General features: G+C 42.8%; 1 protein-coding gene across 1 annotated transcript; it reads right to left on the bottom strand.

The window, feature by feature from the left end:
- Positions 1 to 722: 722 nt before the first annotated feature.
- Positions 723 to 19646, bottom strand: DDX3X (DEAD-box helicase 3 X-linked). The gene is made up of 17 exons (XM_076355281.1): positions 19487 to 19646; positions 16863 to 16920; positions 15789 to 15839; positions 10342 to 10465; positions 9004 to 9144; positions 8821 to 8920; positions 8111 to 8246; positions 7587 to 7672; positions 6852 to 6950; positions 6616 to 6776; positions 6264 to 6408; positions 6009 to 6153; positions 5518 to 5699; positions 5310 to 5427; positions 4704 to 4860; positions 3597 to 3724; positions 723 to 3245 (listed from the first exon to the last, which is right to left on the bottom strand). Exons 1-17 carry the CDS (start codon positions 19529 to 19531, stop codon positions 3163 to 3165), a joined length of 1959 nt encoding a protein of 652 aa, XP_076211396.1. The 5' UTR covers positions 19532 to 19646; the 3' UTR covers positions 723 to 3162.
- Positions 19647 to 24427: the final 4781 nt, after the last annotated feature.

Below are 24427 nucleotides of genomic sequence, written 5' to 3' on the forward strand. Positions count from 1 at the left end.
GAAGCAAGACTTATCTCGCTTCAAAGGCATCGACTGGAAACATCTGAACCTATTCCTTCCACTGTGTCACCTTGGCTATTCCAGACTTAACCTCATTCCAGCCTAATTACAGCTCAATCCCATATCTTAGTTTTAAAAAAGTAATAGAAAACTGGAACATGGGTATACATTTGCTAACTGGGGGGGGAAGGGGCAACACTTTTTTGGAGGAGAGGGAAGAGGGTACATACTGCACTTTTCCCACAAATTGCACACGCTCGTTTTCAATGAGGCTGCCTAGCAACAATCAACAGGCAAGATGGCAAAGCTGAAGCTGTCTGCTACAAGGCACCTTTGCTAAGTTCAGAGGCACAACTGTGAGATGAAGTCCTTCACATTAAATGGCTGAGGAATCAAGTCTGAGTGCGAGTTCAGTAAATTTTAATTATGTTGTTACAGGCAAACTTGGTAACCCCCAAGGAAAAAAAATGAGGTCATCTCCTCATCTGTCCCACATCTGCTTTGTTAGCTCCTCTAGAAAACTTGTACAAGTATCCAACATTGTGGGGCACAAGTTATTTTAAGGTTGCTCCAGCTGTAACCCTAAGCCTAGCTGCCATTTATAATCACGCTGATGTGTACCACACTAGATTCACCTGCTTCCAGAGTTGCACGTGAATGAGGCTACTTGGGCTACAGATCTTGTAAACCAGAAGAGTGACGCTTCACAAATGAGTAGACTGTGCAGTTCAACTTTTTTATTTTAATAAAATCAAGAATATGCACAGCACATGCAGTGCTAGCATCTAAACTAATACAATAAGCAATTCTAAACCTACAGTGACTTGAAGTTCAATTTTCACATTCAGCAAGTTTAAATCCATTCTTGCATATTGTTTTGAATCCTTGTATCTGAACTGAAAATATTGCTGGCTGATAAAACTTGCTAAAATGCACAAGTCACTGATTATGCCAATACAACAAAGATAACCACATGTTTGAGGATTGCAATGTGCCAGACATTCACTGAAAAAAAAAAACACACAACTAAACAAAACTCACGCAACAAACATCTGAGAATCTGGACACTTCACATCAGTGTTTAGAAGTGTTTCATTAATATCTTAAGACAAGTGTATCAAAACCTTGGCATGTTTAATTTTAAGTTGCCAATTTTTGTTTTACTATCAGAAAGTTATGGCTACACTGCCAATGCCGGGTCTGCTTAATTTGACTTAAGAGTTTAATATGACTTAAACATTAAAAGCTCACACTACCCCGAAATATATAATTTCACGCATACGGTGACATTCAACATTCAAGTGCCAGTGTTTTTGTACTGTCTTTTGGTCAAGTTTCTTTAAACTTTCAAAGAATCACTTTTAGGCTTACAAAAATAAATATTTGTCAAAAATGTTCAATAAATATTACACAAAACTAGCAGCAAAAAGTATCTAGAAATCTGTCGTGTGCAAATAGTTTTCTTCCCAGCTATCATTCCCATGGTCCCAAATAAGTTTTAGAATCTATTTCCTTCTCCTTAAACAAGCTGCGTTCAATCTCCAAGAGACAAAATAAGATTGGAAGTTAAGGACACGCACACAAGACATATATAAAATTCTCTGAATGTGCAATAAAAGAAGTATTTTGTAAAAAGTTATGGGCAAAATGTACAAGGGCCTAAACCTAGACTTGAAATAGCACCATAACAAATGACCTCAATACTGTCAAGTGCACCTACTTAATAAAAGTTTTAGAACAAGGCACAATACACTTGAAAAAATCTATTGCACTTTAGGAGATTTTTGCCATTTTCCTATGCCACTGTAGATTAGTTGTTAACTGCTCTGGCCACAAAGTTAGCACAGAAATTCCAAGTGGCAGAGGCGTTTTTCTGGTGGACAATACTTATCTTTGGCCAGATTTAGCATAAACAGACTATAAATACAATGGAAACCTATGCAACTAAAACTGACTAAAACTGCACTTTAATAGCAGAATTGAAACCTTGTGCAGTTTATGTACATTTCCAACCTCTGTGATCTCAGGTTTGTTTGTTACTCTTCTGGAGCCATTTTACAAAGTCTACAGTAAGCCAGTTTAACATCTCCACGCAGCTTGAACAGAGTAATGTGAATCTGCATTAAAATAAAGCCTGCTGCATAATTCTTCCTGTTCATACCCTCTTGACCAAAAAACATCAACACTAGCATGCGTTATTAGACCAAAAATTCAGTCAGGCCCTTCAGGAGGGCCAATCACTGCCATGGTCAGCCATTCTACCATTTCAATTTCATATGGCAGGCATTTTTAAAAAGTCTAAATAGATGAATTCTCCTAAAAACTATTTCAAGTTATCAGACCTTTAAACGTTCCCTGTAATGTTCTGCCCACATTTGGCTAGCTCACATTAATGATCTGCCTAAATATTGAAAAAGGAATTGCTGTATTTACTTGCATTAACTTCAAAAACAGTGCTTTTAATGTATGCATGTATCCATACATCATCTCATCATGACTGGAATGGCTTATTAAAGGCTATCAGGTTCTAAGTACCTATCCAGGATAGAGTGAGCAAATCAGAACTTTAACTTAGTACAGTTTTGCCACATTAGAAACTAATTGCATTGATATGCTTCAAGATGTTTTATTTTTCAAATCTGCAAATACCAAGAGCCCTAATGCAGGCTACCGCATAAGTTTTTCTTTGTAATATTATGGATGAATCAGTGATTCCTGTTTAAGTTGTATCACACCTGTGTGCCAAGGTTTGATTTTAGCCCAAGTTCAGTAATTTTTATTTTGTCAAAACAATTGATATCTTGAGCATTACTGAGCCAACAGGACATCAAAATAAAAGTTGTCTAAAGTTAAAGGCACAGTACATTAACAAACAAATGATCCTCAGTCACAAAATTATAAATGCAGTTTCTGGGTGGGGATGGGTGGGAGGGGAGTTAATCCTGACTACAGCAATAGAGTCTTCAAAACCACCTTCAAGATAGGGCTACTTGTTCCTTTGTTTCCGTCTTGTGACCTTGAGCTCCCTTAAAAAAAATTTCAGTGGAGAATCACAGCTGGTAATGTACTGCGAGTTCTTGAAGCTACACAAGGTATAGTCTGGCTAAGTTACATGTGGTTTCCATATTAGCTTGTTTGGTAGGATATCTGCTGCAAGCAGATTCAGTTGCCCCACCAGTCAACCCCCTGGGAGTTATAGTTTCCTCCATATCCATCACTGTTGTAGAAGCCTCCATAACCACCACCTATGAAAGGCAAGAGAAAGTGATGCTTAATTAACCCGCTGAAGACTTGCGCCTTCACAACAAGAAGATAGCCCAGGGCACAGACAAGATATCTATTGCCTATTACAGGAAACCCACCCAAAAGTACTGTCAAATGCACACATTGAACTAAAATGCTGGAAAGACAGGTAGCATCAAACCAATCAAAGACAGGTAACTTGCGCTAACCTAGATCCAAGAAGGATGCTGAGACTTTGCAGAACAAGCACCAGCTGACTTTGTATTTGAACATTACCGCCAGAAGTTTTACTCTAGCAAGCATTTTAGATCCAGTTTTCCATTTGCCAGCACTGCCTGCCCAGTTTTTCTTACCTCCAAATCCTCTGCTGCCACTTCCTCCACTGCGGCTGCTGGTTGATCGACTGCTACTAAAGCTACTGCTGCCAGAACCACTACTTGTTCGATAGTCTCTGGCACCAAATCCTCCACTGAACCTACTGCTGTATAAAGGAAGAAAACAAACACTTGAGTAAAGTCAGGGGTATTTTAAGGACTGCAGAAAGATTCAAGTACTAAATTTCTTCAACTCCAGTTACCAACTACAGCCAGAAAACAACCGGCACAAGTGTTGAGTTCAGCACACTTTATAAAGCATCCCAATGCTATCTGAAAAGGGCATTCATTCAAGACAGCAAAGGAAAATTTACTATTTAAGCAGGGTCATGTTGAACTTGCCATGTCACTAAGAATTACTTTTCTCGGGTCCTGGTAAGATTTGGTTCAGTGCAACCTCTGCTTCACAGAATTTCCAAACCTATCTTAGTGTTAAGTGATTCATTTATGACCACCTTTCATATTGTAGAAGATGACCATTTTACAAGCATACTTCTGAAGAAAAAAAAAACACCAAACAGAATTCATGTGGTCCTATCACGTTAACTACATTAAGAGGAAGGGTTGATTTCTCCTCCCACCCCTTTAAGCCATTAAACATAGCTTTGTATTACCAGTTTATAAAGCATTTTAGGTTTCCATAGCAAAACTGTTTTACAAGTGTCCTCATCCCTGCAGTCTAACTCTCATACCTTTCCTGTTTTATGTCAGGAAGCATTCATTACCATCTCCCTAAACATCAAAATAGCTGCTTAAGGTACATCTCTGCCACATGCAGGTATGCATTTCTAGTAAGTGTTTTCTAAGTGCTTTCACAGAATTCTAAAGCCATTTTTCCTAGGTGTCATTCTACCTCAGCTCTATCTAGTTGTCTGCTTAAGAGGAGAAAGGTTTTATGGGTTCATTGCCTTATGATAAGATAGAAAAAAACCCAGATGTTAAGCTGCCACCTTCTGATGCACCTAACTCACAGTTTATACTGCACTGGTTTGTCTTCCTCTAACTGTATTTTTAGACTGAAACAAGTCACAGAACTGCCTCTCACAACAGATTAAGTATACCTTCGGCCAAAGTTGTGACCATTACCTCTTAGATCGCCCACGGCTGCCACCTCCTTTGTGATGCTGTTCATAAGCCATGTTTTCCAGCCAAGATGGTACTTCTTGCTTAGCCTCAACAAGAAGATCAAGCAAGTCCTTGGTGATGTTGATGTTCCTCTCATTGAAGAATGAGGTGGCAAGACCTAAAGTAAAAAATCAGTTTTAGTCCACACAAAGCAAATACACTACAGCACTTAAACCCATTCCACACTCCACCTGCAGCTGTGCCAAGTACAATATCAGACTCCTTATAGCCAAGCTTGAGAACACTAAGAATTACTGGAAGAGAAAGTCATTTAAGACCATTGTTCCACCACAGCTAGTCACAAAAACCCAGGCTATTTACTGACAGACACAGAAGATACCAAGCTTACGTGTGGTATCAGAGCTTTTTAATAGCAACAAAAGCACTAGCTAAAGGAAGTGGCTACTTTTCACACTGGCTAGAGAGCAGTGACCAGCTTCTGGGCACAGAAGGCAGCGCATGAGCTTCTCTCGAGCACTTAGTTGCAATTTGCTACTTGGTCAATACTACTACACCTATCAACTCACATATGAAGTGCTGTCTATGAAAATTCTGTATCACACTTACCAAGGTTTCCTACTCGGCCTGTACGACCAATACGATGTACATACTCTTCAATGTCACTTGGCAAGTCAAAGTTTATGACATGCTTTACATTTGAGATATCCAGTCCTCTTGCTGCTACCTAGTGGTTAAAAGATTAAATCAAGTCTTAATAAGATCCCACAGACCAAGTAATATGCTTACTGGCTCAAACTTCATAGATTTCACTTACTGCTGTGGCAACAAGAATTGGGCTCTTGCCCGAACGGAACTGGTGCAGTGCTTCCTCTCTGTCTCTTTGAGAGCGATCTCCATGTATACTTGTACAGGCATATCCTTCATGGTACAAGAAGTCCTCAAGAGCATCTGCACCTTTTTTAGTTTCCACGAACACCAGAGTCAAGGAATCCTTGCCTAACAATAATTAAAGCACAGGTTAGCAGAAGAAAAGCTGTACAGACAAACACCTGGCTCCACTACCTGGTGAAAGGCCATTTCAGTTCTCAGCTCGTTTATTCTAAACTGAAGACACTGGAGACCTCCCTCCCCATTTCGCATAACCAGAAGAGCTTACATCAACTTAAAACTGACATTTAGTCAGTGGAATACATTCACTGCATGTTAAGGAAATAGCCTTTCATTCACCTACTCAACAGAACTTGAGTCATGAGATTTGCCTCATCTGAATTTTGCCTTATTTGCTTATCTGAAAGTGGTCTCTACCTGTGGCATTTAGCAGGTCAAGCAGAAACGATCGTTTGTCTGACTCTTCCACCCATACTACTTTCTGTGTGATATTCTCAGATGTAGAACCTACTCTGCCAACAGCCAAAAAGATATATTCATCAAGGAAGTCACGAGCAAGCATCTAAAAAAGGGAAGAAAAAAGAAATTAAAACAGTATTCCCCCCCCCCCCCCTTCCACAAATGCAATTTGGGTCTATGAACTGTTAAAATATTTGAACTTTTGTAAAGTACCTGGATTTCCTTGGGGAAAGTAGCACTGAACATCATGGTGTGACGAACCCCCTTTGGTGGCATAGTATCTTGTTCAACAATTCGACGAATTTGAGGTTCAAACCCCATATCAAGCATTCTGTCAGCTTCATCAAGCACCAGGTACCTAAATAGTAATAAAAAAGGTTATTCTTCAGAGCTTTTTTTCCTTTAAGCTGTAACCCAGCACAGACACTGGGCTGCAAGTTCTCAACTAGATGTTTACACAGTTTGAAAGCTAGAACTTCAGTGTCATTAACTCAAGATCTCACTTTAAAAGGTACAGTTTCGAGTTGTCAAGTCATTAGCACATGGACAAGAACACTTTACTTACTTGCAGAAATCCAATCCAATTTTTCCCCTCTCCATCATATCAACCAGTCTTCCTGGAGTTGCTACAAGCAAGTGACATCCACGTTCTAAGTCACGTATCTGCTGACCAATGTCTGCACCACCATATACAACACAGGGACGAACTCTGGAACGGTATGCAAACTATAAAACAAAGTTAGTTAGTTCTAAGAAAAACTATACCCAAGCTATTTTATAATGATGATCTCCTAGATATACCTTTCTGGCTTCCTCATAGATCTGCACAGCCAGTTCTCTAGTGGGAGCCAAGACCAGTGAGATTGGATATTGCTTACGGCGCCCATACCTTCCGTTCTCCTGAAGAAAAAAGAAATACTTGGAATGAGTACCCCAAATACGAGGGGAATTAAAACAGCTACTATAGGCAATACCGAAGACAGGTCACCAAGTTTGTCTTAGCAAGAATGAAAAAGTACAGCTGAGAGCCAACTTGTTTTAAGCACTGCATCCGAAGACTCTGCCCAACTACAGCACCCAAGATTCAGCTGTTGGTTAATATGTTAACAGCAACATAACTGCACAAGCTTGGTCTCTACAACCTGCACTGTGATCTATAACTTAAGCAGCAGAAAAACAATAGCCATAAAACCTGTTACTTCCTATCCTTAAGTCACTACAACAGACACATGTGATCAAGTAGCTTTTTGTAGCAAGGGAAGCATCTTTAAGGCTTATGCAACAACAAAAACTCATAAACAGTATTTTCTCTAGACAGTTACACATACAACCCTTTAGGTAGGGAAAAAAATGTTCCACAGCCTGTATTTTTCAAGGGAACTAGCTAAAGCCTTCTAGAAGTTGAGAAACTTGTCTATCATACCCAGAATAGCTGGGCTTAAATATCATCATTGTGTTCAGCAGCAAACATCAGCATAAAGGGCAAGAATATACATTGGTCATAGCTTTTTCAGGACTGGGTATTTGAATACTTGCCTTCATAGCTCTCAAGGCATCACCAGGGCCATCTGCATAGATCTGGCTCAATATTGGTAGAAGAAACGCAGCCGTTTTCCCAGACCCTATTAGGACACAATTCAGTATTAGTAATAGTTATTTTCAAAACTACTGTACTGTCAACTTCAGCACTAATCCTGAATCACTAGCATATTCCCAGTAACATCTGCACTAGTATATGGATACTACCTATGCCATTGGAGCGCACTCCTTAGCCAGTAGAGGTTATCTACAAAAGACTTACCACTCAGCACCACAAAACCCTGAAGTGAATGCGATTTAAGCCATGAACATTTCTTTCAGGACAAACACAGTAAATCCAGTCAAGCCACATCTAACACAGTTGCAAGACTCTAAAGCTAATTAATTTCCAACACTGCAGGTATTTCAGTATACTCTGAACAGGAAGTTGTACATCTTACACACCTCTCACCTGCAGCTTGAGGAATACAAGACCCCACTCCTAGTGAGAGAGTCTAAGCAGTAAAGAGTTACTAACTTACCTGTCTGAGCACAGGCCATCAAGTCTCTCTTTTCTTTAATAATAGGTATTGCATGTTTCTGGACTGGAGTAGGACGGGTGTAGCGTGTGAGCTCAATGTTTCCCATAATAATTTCTCCCATGTCAACATCACTGAACTGTAAGATATTTAAAATGAGTAAGATGGGATCCTTCCCTTCAGCCACCATGCAACACATCATTCAGTCTTAGTCGTCATTTGTAAAGTAGGTTTTGTTTCATCTCTTCCTACAGAACTTGCCTATTAAGTTTACAGATACTCAGGAGCTAGTTACCTAGAGTGTGGTATCTACTTAGTCCACTCACGATTCTTAAAAAGCCAGGCAAGCCTGAAGTGCAGACTACACTAGCATACTATGCTTAGCACAACACAATGCCTGTGCTTAAGCAGTTGCTCCAACAAACCAGCACCTCCAAGCACTTCTACTTCTTTACATGTTTACTCTTTAAAAACAAGTCACATAGTTAAAAGTGAGCTACAAGTGTTAACTAAACAAGCTTACACAACTTCTCCCTCATCTTAGTTCATCATATGCAACCCTCCTCTGCAAAACAGCTTAGCTGTAGGAAGGCAAGACAGTGTTTCCTTTCCTCCCTAAAGCTTAAGACAGCACGACATCAAGGTTCACGTGCAAAATAGTCACCATTAGATACATCAGCAAACCAGACTTTAAAAAAAAAAAAACAACTTACACTTTCAATATGTGGAGGACAGTTGCTGCCTGTTGCTTCAACAGGAATGTCATCATATTTCTCAAAGTTAATGCCAGTATTGCTTCCTGAAAAGAGCTCTCTAAAAACAAAAGAGAAAGTATTGTACTTGCTAGATGTATCAACTGACCCCGTCATGTGAATTTACACTATTCCATTACTTACTGTTCCAGGCGTTCACTTGGGGGAAGAGGCTTTGACCAGTCATCTTCATCTGATTTGTCAGACCAGCGGCTATTCCCACCACGGTCAAATCTACCAAAGCCACTCCTATCATAGTCGCCACCTCTTCCACGCTCTTCATATCTAAATACAGCAAGAATATCAGGCCACCATTCCTGGGCAACAGGGTTTTTTGACACGCAAAATTAAAGCTGTAATAATCTAGTAGTGTATACTCTATGTATTACATATACAACTGTAGAACAATTCAAAATCATCAGATTATCTGTACTTGCTTCTTGACCTACAAACTGAAATTAGTTTAGTCCCAGCCATCAGACTAGGTCATGTTATTCTGTCAAAGACAGGACAGTTTGTCATGCTTTCACAGCTCAGTTTAGCTTAACACACTGAACCTTGTATCAAAATTTTTAGTTGGTTAAGTGTAACAAATGTAAAGAATCAGTCATCTGCCAGTAGAGCTGCAATTCAAGTTGCTCAGTCTTTGCCATTTTTTGTAGAGAGCTCCACTTAAACCTCTCAGGAGACATTGTTTGGTATTCCCCCCTTTCTCTGTGCCTCATTTTACATAGGTCTCCCACATCCAGACAAAACCCTCAAGTGCTGTAATTTGTTCCTTTATTCCCCCACCACACATGTGACCAAACTAAATACCTCTATTACATGTCACATTATTATTTTATAAAGAGGGAGCTCACCTGTATTACTGACTTGGAAAGAAGGTGGAAAGAGTCCTTACCTCAACTGTTTAGTTTTTGGTCTGGTAAATCATGTTTGAGTAAAGTCTGGATACAGGACTAGCATCAGCTTTACTAGTTGATAAAGGTCACTCTCACCACACTTGTGCATACAACGCATGATGTGTGTAAGACTGATCAAGTAAGGTAGAGAACCTGCAAGAGTCTCACCCAGTTTTATTAACTACACTTTTTAAACAAGGAAAAAAAATACTCAAATTAAAAAAAAAAAAATCCATTTTGATGTATTTTATGCACTCCCAACAGCTCTTCATGATTTTTCTGGAAGTAGCCACCCATCTAGCACTTTTTTCAGTGAAATGGTTAAGTCAGCAAGTCATTATAGCTGCAGTGAGTGGCTGGTGGTGGACTACAGGGCACATTTTAACACATACAAATTTCCCATCCTTGAACTCTGTAGCTTTAAAAGCAAGGTTCTCTTACTCTCTCCTCCCCTCCCAGGTTCCTCCTACCTTATCCTGTTGTTCACATCTAGAACTCTAATTTTAACATCAAGATTACAGCTGCACTATTAGAACTGAGACAGACTTCATACACACCATCCAGACAAATAAGTACTTGCCTTCCTCCTCTTGATCCATTTCCACGGTCAAAGAAGCTTGATTTTGCTCCACGGTCAGACCGTGCACCAAAGCTGCTGTACGCATCCTTGTCTCTGCTAGAACTCCAGCCACCACTATCAAAACCTAGTAGAGAAAGGTATTTTAGCCATACATTACATGGTCTAGGCTTTTACAAGAAAAAACTAAGTTCTGTTCCAGTAAGTCTTCACTGGAAGATCTACAGGAAGGACTGCCTGCCTTTCAATCAAGAATGGAAGATGTACAGATGTTAAAACTTATTCAAACAGGGACTAAGCATTTCTCATTGCCTATCAGAACTTGCTGAAACCCCTCCACTCATGTACAAGCATGTTATTTTTTAAAACATTGCACTTGCCTTAGTGCTAATATTTAAGTTGCCTACTCTGGACAGACGGGTATCAGAAGAAACATTAAGACACTAAGTCTTGCCAAGCCTGCATTCTCTCTCCAACACAAATCCTTGATGATGCATTTCATTTTTGTGAGGTTAACAAGGCCTCTGGTGGAGATCAGTAAATGGTATTAGCCCTTGCATTAGAAATCCATATGGAAGTTAGAATGTTTTGTTATACTGCAAGTACGCAGAGCAATCTCATCTACACAGACTAAGACAAATTAATAGCACCATGCAGAAATAAGGAACATGGAGTTCTTCACAATTAATTACCACATTGAATTTTTCCACGGCACTTTTACACCTACCTACAGTAGACGCCTACTTAGGTATCTTAACTCAAAGAAAAAGGACCAAGTAGAACAGAAAGTATATCAGCTTGCCAACACCATGAAAAAGCCTCAGTTTTGTTCAGCTACCAGCGGTTGGGAGGTAGGCAGAAACATAGAGCATTAAGCAGTGCTTTGGTACTAGACTAAGAACTTGCAAATTCCAATTCAGAGTTCCAACCTTCACAAGTTTGAAAACATGTCCCAACCAGAGTCTCAGTTATGGGATTCTGGCAAAGAATAAGTGAAATAATTAAACAGATAAACAAATAATGTCACTCCTAGTAGTGAGCATGCTTTTGCCACCTCCACAGCACAAAACCAGTCAAGACCTACGCACCAGACAACAAAAGCAACCATGAAACAAAATTACTCCGAAGAGAGGGGTTGTTCTAGGCCCTCTCTCTCTGAAAGCTTTGCTACAACAATTACCCTACCTTGTTAGATGTTCTCTGGACAGTGTCATTCCCCTTGCCCCCACCCCCTTTTTTTGAAGAAAGAAATTTTACTCCCCAGAAACCAGACATATGCTAGCCACAAGGGAACTTTAAAAACTAGCATGATAACTGTAACTCATTTGGTCTGGCTACCTGAAGCAGACAGCAAAAATAATCCATGCATGAAGTTTATTACCACACAAAATCATGGAATGCTTCAAGACCTCAAAAGTGGTTTAGGAAGTAACTTTAGTCCTTAAGGATGAATTAACTTCACACAGAGAGACTGCTGACAAGAAGATCAGCAATACCATAATCACATCATTAACGCATGAGAAAGTTGTTTGTAGCTTGTTTAGAAGGCATCTAAATCCAGATTTTAGTATGAGTAACTTTCAAACCACACTAAAAATAGAGGTATGTCACCCTGCCAAGAGATCTAACAGCAGTGGTAATGACAAGAGCAATCTTCAGGAAGGTATAGATGTAGTTTCTATATTATAGAAATTATATCATAATTGGACTGACTCCGTACTACATTAAGATCTTCTACCAAGTCTGAAAAAAGTTCCAGAAAGGATCAAAATTTTATACTCCAAATAGCATACAAAGTACACTTACTCATCTAGCTTGTTACTACACTAGTTTCTGAAGCTGGTACCTTGCCATATTTTTCTTTAAAGCAGTACAGCAACTTCTAGACCAAGTCTTTAAGAAATACATATATATACCCTGCTTGACAATTAGGACCATTAATTCCACTTTCAGTTTGGTATTCCTAGTTTGATTTTACTTGTGGATCAGCATAGAACACCACAGGTCCAGGCCATACAAGTCAATTCTAAGTAACCAGCTAGCAGAAGACATCATCATGATTTAGAACGACACAATTAAAATCAAAAGCAAATGCACTGAAACAACCCATAACAGACCACAGAGAGACTTCTCTGAAGTGAAGAGAATGATCATGAGACCATGCAAGAATTATCAGGAAATTCCTTAAAACATCAAGTTTTGGTTTGTTGTTTTTTTTTTAAAAAGTAAAAACCTGTATAGATTCCATCCAGCACATAGTTCTCACCAAAGATATAAGTTTGGAGTTCAGTAAGTTAATGAACTTCTAGAGCAATTCTGTAGTTCTTGCACCTATGAAGAGTGGTAGAATTGTCAATGCTTCTCCTCAATCACCATTTTAATTTGCATTTTATAATGCTCTAACACCAATCATTGTTAGCTTACTTGAAAAGCTGCCACATGCAGCAATCATCTGTTTTTTAAAGATGGAAAAAATAGTTAGAATCATAGAATCCTTTAGGTTGGAAAACACCCTTAAGGTAAGTTCTAACATCTAATCTGATCTATAGTAGATCAAGGAGTAGACTTTAAATATCCAAGAGCAGCTTCCACGAAGTTTAACAAGAAAATGACACGACAACAGGCTTTAGTGATATCAAGTCAAGCTCACGGAAGCAAGACACTTTAGACCAGGCAGCCCAGCATACTGAGCTCCATATACTGTAGCTTCAAGAGTTGAAAAACAGAACTGCCATTAAGTCACCTAAGGATGTATTTTTATGCATGCTTTTAACTTCCTGCAGTTTTGTACTGTCTTGTTCCCATGTACAAAGCTAACAGATTAGTACTACAATAGGGACAGATCTGCAGGTGCGTGGAAAGAGTAAGCTGAAGAAAGCACCATAGGAGTTTTAAACAGAAATACTCTAGATCCCTTAGCATGCCTCCCCTGTCAATACCTATTGAAATCATTAAGATGCTCAGCTCTTCATGAACACAAAGAACAGCTATTTTTCAAGTCAAGTCCACTGCCTTAAGCAATTTCTTACTTAGCTGCAATAAACCCATTGTGCAACTCTAGTAGCGTCTATGAATTACTATACCGTCATCAGCTACAGAGGAAAGTGAGAACCCCAAGCTAGAAACTATACACTATTTGTTCCTAGAGCATGTCTAAGGGAACAACACACAGGAGAAAAATAATTCTTTTTTCAAGTTTTTGAATGCAGTAATAGTTAATTAACACTTTCACAGAAGTCCATAAGGTCACGGTATGTGAGCAAGACAATTCTACTGGATTACTGAAATACAGTTCTACCAAGTTGTTTAACCGACTTTTACATCAATAAAAATTTTATCAGGTTACTACACTTGTAAGGCTGCATCAGAGTTTTGTTACATGGTCAAATATGACTATTATCCAATGTTTCTTTTGCCTGTTGCTTACTAACATCTACACCTTGAAAAATCTGTTGCTGAAGATTCCAAGAGCAGCCAATATACAGAATAGCTTCAACACAGCCAAACAAACAATCATTAATTTAGTTGTAAATAACAGAAGCAAACATTACTTTTATGAAAATACAACTGCATAACAGACTTCAAATCATCCTATAAAATAGCTCAGCTTTACATCAGTACTGATGATATCCACTTTGCTTCTCAGTAGGGGACCTGAATGGAATCGTAGCTTTTCCATTTAGCCATCATGAACCTTGTCACAGGGAGCCATGAGGACTCTACTGATACAGTACTCAAACAGCTTTAAAGGAAGTTTTGAAATGTTAGGTTTACCAAGGAAAGCTGGCAGCCTATGTTCTATTAATTGAACAAGCCATGTGTCAAACTTCAGTTTCATCACTTGTTTACCTTTTTGCAAGGTGATGCTTGAAGCCCCCAGAAAAGCCACACATGTGATCACGTACATTGTAATGTTTGAACTCTGGTCTTGCACAAAAAAGAAGACAGTGACAGGCCTGTGCATAACAGGTCATAATATGAACTCAAGGTTAAGACTAAAGCATCCCTCCATATCCAATATCCCCAAAGATTAAACTGGAGTTTGGTACGAACTACCATATGGGGAAAGGAAATCTATGAACAGCAAATGTCCACAAGCCAACTTTAAGTTGCTTCCTGCTTTTGAGAAACCTGCACATTCCTGTCAGGGTTAGCTAGTTAATTTCTTGAAAGACTGCTCACATTTGAGGTTAATGTGATCGGGAACTTCAAGAGCATTGAGCTGCCAACTAGTCCCTCTACTCTCCCCAAAACACTCAGCTCTCATAACAGGCTGTTCATCATTTGGTGCTTTATGCCATGCTTCTTTTAGATAGAAAAACCCACCACACCAAAAAAAACCCACACAGAACACTAGCTTGGACACATGCAAAGGCAAGACAGATCTGTTTCTTCAAATGGCATAAATATCAAGTGGAGCATTTTTCATCTAGTCAAATTTAAAATTACATAGCTCCAGAAGTACTATGAGATATATCAGCATATACTTCAATATTCTCCTCCCACCCACTCCTAATGGAAAGGGTCCTCTTGCAGTACTGAAAAGAGTATCCATGAAAGTCTGCTGCTTTAGAAACAGATGAGATTTAAGTCTTTCTTAAGCCGTAGTGTAGCAGAAAGTATTTTAGTTCCTCCATTCCAGTATTTCAGTAGGTGTTAGAAGAAGCATTTCTCTTGTATCTACACAAGTCATTAGACATGATGATAATGCATGCTGCAGTATCTGCAGTCTTTGTATCTTACAAATAAAGATCATGATTTACTTCACTGAAGTCCACAAAATTCTTCATCTTATTTAGGAAATCAAATGCATGATATAAAGGCCATTTCTCAGCACAAACCCCCCTGTGTAAACGTATGACCAATATTGGTCATGTATTTCATGTTTCATGCACCAGCATCCCACATTTCCTTCTGCAAGTACTCTTGTGGACTTCCATAAAAACTGCAAGAAGCTAAACAAGGACAACATCTCTAACTGTTTTGTTTCTCATGCTCCCTAGTTAAGAGCAAGTTCTGTAAAACATCCCTTTACCAAGTGAAACTGTGCTATTTGTTCATATTGAACAACTGGTTACTACCAGTTCCACATCACAGTCACTAGCAGAAAAACTGGTGCTCACAAAATCCATTAAATTGATACTCAAGATTACAGAGCTAGTCAAGTGAAGATGAGAGACTCCATCTTGCTTCACAGTTAATTGCTTAATGAGATATGGAAGATATTTTGCCAGTCAGATACTGAACTTGAGCTTAGAATAACCTGAAGGAACCAAGAACAGCACACTAAAAGCAGAAGATTAAGTTGCAGTGTTTTGCACAGAATAGTCAAGCAGTCTGTATAATCACCTTTAACAGCACTGTCAAAGCCTTTAACAGTCTGTTCCTACAGATTCAGAAGTAGGCCAAGAACCAGTTACAAGTGTTGCCACTGTATTTCTGATACATACCCTGTTTTGAAGCTTCCCTGTTCCGCAAGTGAGGAGGAATGTATCGGCCTTCTAAAGGACAAAAGAAAGGTAGTGTTACAAGATTACAGTGTTAGCACCTTTTGAGATACTAGCCTTTCCAACACCAGCTTTTGGTTAGAAAAAGTTTGTCTGCCTCACAGGCAGACAAGGCCTCTTACAGCGCCTTTAAACGAGTCCTTTAATACAGCACTTAATATCCTTCTCTCAGAGGACCAAGGCAGTTAAGTTCTTGCATACTCATTTAGGTAGCTGCTTTTTTTAAAGGCACAGACGTCTTGCTATTTGTTTGACCAAGTCATACATGCCCTTTATGGATGTTACAGTGTCTGTGATAAAAGCCTGTCTTCCTAGAACTCATTAAGGCTTAAGCTGCTCAATTATCTGGCACAAGGTTAAGATTTTCACTGTGTCATTCAAGTACTGGCACTCACAGTATTATTACTACCAGTATTTTTCCTTCCCCTCGAATTCAGCCATCCCTATCAGTTCAGCTCAGATCAAACCAGAAGCCACACGTAATTGCCTCTGAATAGCATTCTTCATTTACAATCCAGAAGCATCTGTCTGCTAAGCAACATGAATTAGAACGTACCAGGCACAAGCTGAATGTAAACTCCTGGAAGATTCCCCTCTCTTCTTAACATACTTAAGCCTTGCATGTCAGAGAAGGCAGTTTCTACTCAATGAATTAGGATTAGTACAGTTAACTATTAAAACTTTTACCTTCGAACATTCCAACTCTAGCTGAATGTTTTGAGAAGACAGATCATCACATTACTACTGCAGTCAGTGGCCTCAGCTGTTTGGCTAGAGGCAACAGAAATCTGGGGCAAAACTGGAACACTAAGTTCTCTCAAGTTAGTTAAGTACTTAAAAAATTTACACATGCCATATCACTGCTAAATTAAGTACTCCTACCTATAGTACATAGCAACCCTTCTCAATCTCCCCATCAGCCTCTGTGAATCTTTGCTTCAGAAGTTACTTTTCACAGGTACAAACGCCTTATTTCTAAAACTGCGTTTGTAAGCTTGATAACTTGCATGTACTTACTGCTTGAAGAGCTTCCTTCACTCTGAGAGTCTGAGGAATTCAAGTCTAGACCAGAAAACTAGAAAAAATAAAACAAGTATCAACATGTTATAGCATGAGTTTATGCTAAAATACAAAAAGCCCTTTTGCTTATCAAGAGCAAGCAGTGTTCCAACAAGTTACTGCTGCAAAGAAATCTGTTTATAGCGTCAGTTACATCTCCTGTAAAGGAGAAGAACCAAAACCACAGTTAGTACTCAAGGCTATACCATCTTCAAGTGTCTTCATATCCACCAATATACATGCAGTACAGGGGCAGCAAGGCCAGAAGAGTATCTTACACCAAATCAAATACCACAGACTTCTGCTTCACACACATATGCAGGCTAAACAGCCATTTAAAATAGTCTTTCAGTCCACTCAAATGCATTCTGATTGAGATCAATGGCAATTAGGTCTACAGAGACTACAGCCCAAATAATACCAATTCAGCTGGGCACTTGCAGAGACTCAGCTATTTCTTTGCACTGCATTAACACTACTGAAACATTATAGTCTTCGTGTTTGAGGCAGCTACTGTTCATAAAACATCAGGTGACTTCTTCCTACAATTACTTTGGCAAATACGATTTTTGGTTTGCCTTTCTAAAACTTCATTTAGAGCCTTCAGTCTCGCAATGAAGTCTACCAAAAAGTATTTCAGTTCAGCCACTACTAGCATGTAACCTAAATGTTTTTAGGTCAAACACAATATGGACTCGTTTCAGAAGGCAGTGGGCAACCCACAAAGCTTCAACACCAGCTTATTATAGTTGTTTGCCTGCATGGCAAGATTAGAAACTCCTTTGGGAGTAGCAAGACGTTTAAATACAATTAAATTTTATGCAAGACCAATTGCACAAAAGTGTCTTCCAATATGACCTGAATCGATCCAAAGCAAATATCTCAAAGCACTGTCCTAGATGTTCAGTTGTGTGTGCTGCCATTCAGGACATTCAGATTCTTGAAAAATCCTCCCGTGGTAGGCCTCGTATCATCCTCTTTAAAGCTATACTTAAAATCTGATCTCTTTCGTTGATTAAAGCATCAACATGAGGCTAAAGAATGATTCTTATTTGAACAGTAAACAAAGACTTTCTACTACGTAGAAGTGGCTCTCCAGGAGCAGTCAACAGAAGTGATGCATGAATCTTCTCGCACTGGACCCCCATCGTCTCCACCGTGGGGGCAACACTTGCCAAAATCTGATCTCGGAGATGGCGCAGCGACGAAGCCCGGCGCGGCCGCCATCTCAGTGCGGCGGTGCAGCCGGCACTGCGGGTTGGGATTTTCGGCGCAGCAGGGAGCAGCCGCAGCCGCCCAGCTAATCCGGCAGCCGGCACCCGTCACGTGCTATCGGGGGGGGGGGGGGGGAGAAGTGGGGGCGGGGGGGAGGACCAGCTCCCTGACCTACTTCGTCTTAAGACTCCAGAGCAGCGGCCGCCCGAAGCCTACAAGCTGCCGAGGACCAGCGCTGTCCTGCCACGCCAGCTGCCCGCCCTGGGTCTCGCACATCAGGGCCTCTTCCCGCGCCTTCCCCCCCCCCCGGGATTAGATAACCATCTATCCCCTCCACATTGGACAGGGGCCTGCGCCTGACTCCGCCCAGCAGAGACGCGGCGGGGGGCGCGGGGGGAGGAAGACGTAGGGAGCAGGAGGAAGGAAGGGGAAAAAAAAAAAAAGAAGACGGGAAGAGAGAACAACATCGCGGACCCGGGAGCCGCCCGGACACATGCCGGCTGAGGCACTCCTCGTCCGGGCCCAACTGCGTCACCGGGGCCCACCGGCACCGGAGGAAAAAGCGGGAAGGCCGCTGCCAGGCTCTGCTGACGCAGCTCGAACAAAGGCAGCCGCCAGCGCCCCCTCCCCCAGCCCTTTCCCCGGGGAAGGGGGCGCCAACACAAAGCGCCGTCCTCCCCCACCCCCCGCCTCGCCCTGTCAGAAGCACAATGGCCGCCATTTATCGTGTCTTTCTCCCTGCCCCCCTCCCCCCGGGCTCCCTCCTCCTCCTCCGCCCCCACCCCACCCCCCCCGCGCGCGCGGGGCCGTTCCCCACCGCCGCCGCCAGGGGTCCCGGCAGCCAGCGTTACCATCGTCGCTCTCCGCCACACAAAAGCCGGGCCTGGAGCGTGGCGAGGAGGCCGCGGGGGCAGGCGCAGATCCCGGCTCGGCCGGCAGCGGCGGCCCCCTCCTTCCCACGCCACCCCCACCCTCCACCCCCTCCCCGCCGCGGCGATGGCGCGTCCCCGCGGCAGGAAACCCGGAGCGGCGCGGAGCCGCCGCACGACGGAAACTGCGCAACAACCGAATACGCCACAAACCGGCCGCGTTGGGGGGGGGGGGAGGGCACGGGGGAAGGGTGGGGTTGCCGGAGAAAAAACGCGGGGCGGGGGGAGGGGGGAAGGGGAGGAAATCACGACGCAACCGTCGGGGACCGAGGAGCGAAGCAAGTCCTGCGCTAGGAACCCCGACCGTCCCTCCGCCATCCCTACCCCACGCGCTCAGAGCCTCCTCCGCGCCTCTCCTCCCGCCCCGTCCGCCGCCGCACTCCGGTTAACGGAGCAGCCTGCCGCCCCCCCGCCCCCATTCCGGGGCCCGTCCCTCACCTGCTGGTCTAGACTGAGGGCATTTTCCACCGCCACATGACTCATAACGAGAGATCGTCTCGGGGTGTCCCGCTCCGCCTCGAGAAATTCAGATTCGCCGGGCTGGGAACTCGCCGCTGCTGCCGCTCGTCCACCACGAATCGCTTTCCTGACTGAGCTCCCCCCGCCTCGGCCCCGGCCTTTATGTAGTCCCCGCCCCCCCCCCCCTCCGCCTGCCCGGCGGCGCGCGCTGACTTCAGCGCGCACGCTACCGCCCCTGCCCGAGCGCTCCCTTCCCCCTCCTCCTACCCAGCGCTATCGCGAGAGAAACCGACCGCGCTGCGCCGGCGGGGAAGGACTATCGCGAGACCTGCGCTGCCCTCCGCAGCTCTGCGCTCGGTGAAGGGCGCTCCGGAGGTGTCGCGAGACTTCGGGCGCCGGGCCCGCGCGGCACCCGCTGGGTCTCCCGGGCTTTGCGGGCGATACCGCGAGGTTTCCCCCCGGCGGCCCGCTCCCCTCCCCCGCCCGGCTCTCCGCCGGGGGGGAAACGGCCCCGAGGTCTCGCGAGACCACGAGCCCGCCGCCCTCGCCTTTTGTTCAGCGGGCTCGCGAGAGCGCCCCGCCGGCCCCCGTAGCGCGCGGCTGAGATGTCTCTAGAAGGAGTCGGATTCTAGGTCACGTGGGCGGCCCGGCCGGCTCCCGCCGCCATCTTGTGCGCTTCCCCCGGCGCAGTGGCGTAGGTCCTAATGGAGGCGCGGCGAGCCCGCGGCGCGGGGCTGGAGCGCGGCGATGGAAGGAGGAGGGCGCTAGTAGTGGCGCGCTGTGGGCTGCTTCACCCACAAATACATTAGCCGCCTACTTTGCCCAACACACACACACAGAAGTCCCTACAGAGTGCCTTAGCAGGGCAGGAACTCTGGGCTCCTTCCCTTTGCAGATCCCACTATGCATGCTGGCATTAGTTTCTGCATGCTTCCTGAGAGGTTGTCACCTCACCCTTTTCCAGGCAGCCGCCCTCACCCGCTCTGGATCATCACAGCTCAGCTGCCCTCAGCACAGATGCAGATATATTGACTTGTGGCTCTGGCTGTGCCTACAGGGCTATGAAATGATCCACTATGCCTACTGTCCAGTGGCCCATCACTGAGCCACTCACACCAACACGCTGGTGTTCAACAGTAGTTACTACATTCATCATCTTTTTCCTAAAACCACCTTTAGCCATCAAATCTATTCAAATGCCAAAGGTCACCCTATTTTCCCCATAGGGACAGTTTTACCAAGCTATCCCATTATATCCACAAAAAGCCCCACCTCGGACTCATTAGGACTCATGTTTACTGTTATCCTGCAAAATGCCAGTCAAATAATAAGCATTAAGCTACCTGTCACTTTTCAAAAAAGAGAAACACCAGCATACCCTTCCTTCACATCACAGCCTGCTGACACAGAAAATACTAGAGCCATGTCCTTGAATTTGGGTCAGTAAAAGTACTGACAAACATGCTTACAGGATCAGGATACCTCTGAGGCTATTAAGTCACAAGGAAAAGGACATGGGGTTTGGTTGTCCTTGATCCACACATAGCAATTATTCTTCCATTTCCCTCCTCCTTGGGCTTCTGCCTCTTCCATCAAGAAAGTATAAGGAAGATTCATACTCCAGAAGGATGGCTAGATTCACTGTGGGATTTAAAAGCAAGACAAAACTTTTCCACGGTACTCACACATAAACCCACATATCTTTACCTAGTTTTTCCTGAACACAGAATTCTTTCACTTTCTTTCATAGCTGCCCTTAAAGTTGGAGCTCCAGAGCAAAAGTCCTTCTATCCCAGAAATTAAGCCATACAAGATTTAAACACCCACAAACAAATCCTTAAGCAAGCGACACATACTCCTTCTCACAGACAAACCAGCCAGTTCTGTACAGAACAGGGTCTGTCCTTAAACAAAACATTTACCATTCTTCTGCTTTGGTCTTCCATAATGCTTCTTTAGCCAGCTACAGCTCCAGGGTTAAAGGTTTATACTTGTATTTTTTCCCCAGGTGCACCTAGTTATATCATTTAAATGCTTGCAGGTGTGTTCACCAAGGCTGCCTGACAGTTAAAAGAAAAAAAATATTTTATATTTTTAAAAAAGCTGTTACTGGACTTAGGCCCAAATTTTTTTTTTTTTTGAAAGCAGATGTCAAATAAATTTTTAATTCCTTTTCTTCTTACAACTTTGCAGATAATTCTAAATTCTAAACAATTCTGCAATGTTTACATCCCTACAATGTCTGCAATGCTTTTGTAAACAAGAACATTGTTTGATGTAATTCATATGCACTAGAAAATGACATTAATTAATCCTTCTTCACTTCACAGGTTTTGGAAGTATCACAGTAATTTAATTCCTGGTCCTGCAGCCAGGAAAGCAGGTGGGCTCACTTGCCTCCATGACAGGTTAGTAGAGGGGCCTGCATGTGTCATACTGTGTCACGCTGGCAGTGTGCTTCCACGCAGTCCATCCAAGGCAGAGCAAATTAGAAAGTTGGAGTCTTCTGCTGCAGGCACGCAAGTGCTCCCATTGTTTAGGGAAGCCAGTTTTCCCTTTGTTATTAAGTTACTGTCTGCATTAGGCAGGACTATGTATTTGCGGTTTCACTTTTTATTCTCCTGCAGCTGACTCGGAGACAATTTGCTGGAGGAAGTTGAGCAGCTAATGAGTACTTGAGTCAAACATTAAGCTAACACTGGAGTCTTCACAAATCCTGCTCACTGTCTGTTAAACTCAGTAAGTTTTTGCTGATGGACTCAAACAAAACTGCCTAAAACCTGACACTGCTGGGTGCTTGGACGCTCAGTTCTTAAATCCTAGCAGGATTCCCAAATTTGCTATTCCCTCACCTGCAGAGCCTCATCTGGTAGGCATTCTGAAAGGCTACGCTGTTAGCCTCAAAATAGCTAGAGATACAGCTTTCTGAGTATTGAAGAGATTGTTGCTGTGCATTAGGAAAGCAGTATGCCCCAGCGTGGGTTGTAAAGTCAACACTGTTTATGAAGTTGTAGCTGCCTTTTAGAATATTTTTACCCAAAGCTGATAGACGCTGGCCTTGCACACATGGGTTTCCTTATCTGTTTTGAGACTATCAACAGGTCATATGGTACTAGACATCTTAACAAGCAGATTTCCCATCGTACAGAACTATGGGCTTACTTCTAAGGGAAGGAGGTATTTTACTAACGGTAAGGCAACTCAGACTTAGCCCTGAAATCCAGAGTGTGATAAAAAATAAATCCTACCGTGGATATAATTCTCAGGTTGCAGTACTGAAAACTTGTTTCTTGTTCTACAGAGCTAGCTATGAGACTAAGACCACATACCATATTTTTGTGAGTCTTTCATATTGCAAGCTGGCAGGGCAATAAAAAATGTAATGTTGTGCAGCCACAAATTAGCAAAGGGACTGAGAAACAGTCTTTAGTCAATGGTGTGTATCAGTAATGTCAGAGATCTGTCTTTAACAGCATAATTCTTAAATGCTGCATCTGATCAGTTCCCAAATTTTGGGGGACATTTTTAGGCATCAAAAGGCAGAGTCTTACTGATTTGGAGGAATGACATGAAAAGAAGAACCACATGCAACCATTGATGTACTGTTAGTGAAGCCTTCACTACAAAGTCTGCATTTCCCTACAGCAACGGCTACAAAACTCTTTGGACCAATGGATAAGTTTTAAAATAATGTATGTAAAAGCAATTTATGTTGCAGAATAGAAAGAAAAAGCATTTTTAAAGCTGGCACCCTTCCTCTAACTTCAAAACAAAACCAGGCCTGTTGCATTGGATGGCCTTACCAGGTTCCTCACATTTGGGAGGCTGTCGTTCTTCAGACATTCCTCTCAGCGGCAGTACTGGTGTAGGCAGTTCCCAGAACTTGCCATTTGTTCCTGTCCTCAAGGTGTCCCCTCGGCCGTCCCAGCATAGCTGTTAGTGATGCCAGTCCTGCCTGCACTGCACTGCACTGCCAGTGCAGTGAAAGAAGCAAGTGATCTGAGTTTAAAATAACTCTGCCTGTTCATAGGGGTAGAAAAAAACCTAAGTCAACTGTCTGCCCAGAGAAATGCCTGTGGGATATTGGTTTGTAGTCAATGAGTTTCTTCAATTTAGTGAATGTTTCCCGCCATCCATGCTTTATCTCAGTGTGCAGGGCAAAACCGGTGCACTTACGCCAGGCATTTCTTTCACCGGCATTGCCAGCTTACGTAGTACTTACCTCACTCTGCACTGCCAGCTCATTTCAGCCTCTCAAATAAACCGGTGGGGAGAGCGTGTTTTTTTCACCCAGATAAGTCCTTTAGTCTGTTTGGGGTGGCTACACAAACGCCTATGCCAGTCCAACAAGAGCAAGGGTAACTAGCCCCAGGCAGGGAAGACAGGGGCCCAGAGCTGCTGCAGCCAGCACTGCTGCTGAAGAAGCCTGTGCGGAACCACAGCCTCCTTCTCCTGGTAGGCAGAGGCAGAACAGGAGAGCACAGGATGCGCACCCGTATTTTCTCAGGGAAGGAACGCACTGGGGTGCTCATTGCACACACCTTGGGAGTCAGCAGGGAATCTCAGGAAAATCTGGGCAGCATTTTCTGTTGCCTGTAGAATTACATTGGGTATTTTAGCCAAAATGTGCACGGTTGGTTTTCTGGTTTGGGTCCTTTTGTCTCTGTTTTGATACAAAATCTTACTCTGAGGAATAAAGGAAGTTGCTAATAATAAAAATACGATTATCAAACTGTGTCTGGACAGCATTTGACAGAATATTTACAAAATTTTCCACTATGCTGCAACACTTTGTTCTATCATTGCCTATGCTGAGTATACCTCTACCCTAAGTCTTAGAGAGGACGTTACGCCTTTAACTTACATGAAGAATTAAAAGGCAAGCTGATTAAGAGCTCCTTTGTTCTTTGGCTAATGTAT

This window comes from Aptenodytes patagonicus, chromosome 1, assembly GCF_965638725.1.
Source record: "Aptenodytes patagonicus chromosome 1, bAptPat1.pri.cur, whole genome shotgun sequence".
In the NCBI taxonomy this organism is placed as follows: domain Eukaryota; kingdom Metazoa; phylum Chordata; class Aves; order Sphenisciformes; family Spheniscidae; genus Aptenodytes; species Aptenodytes patagonicus.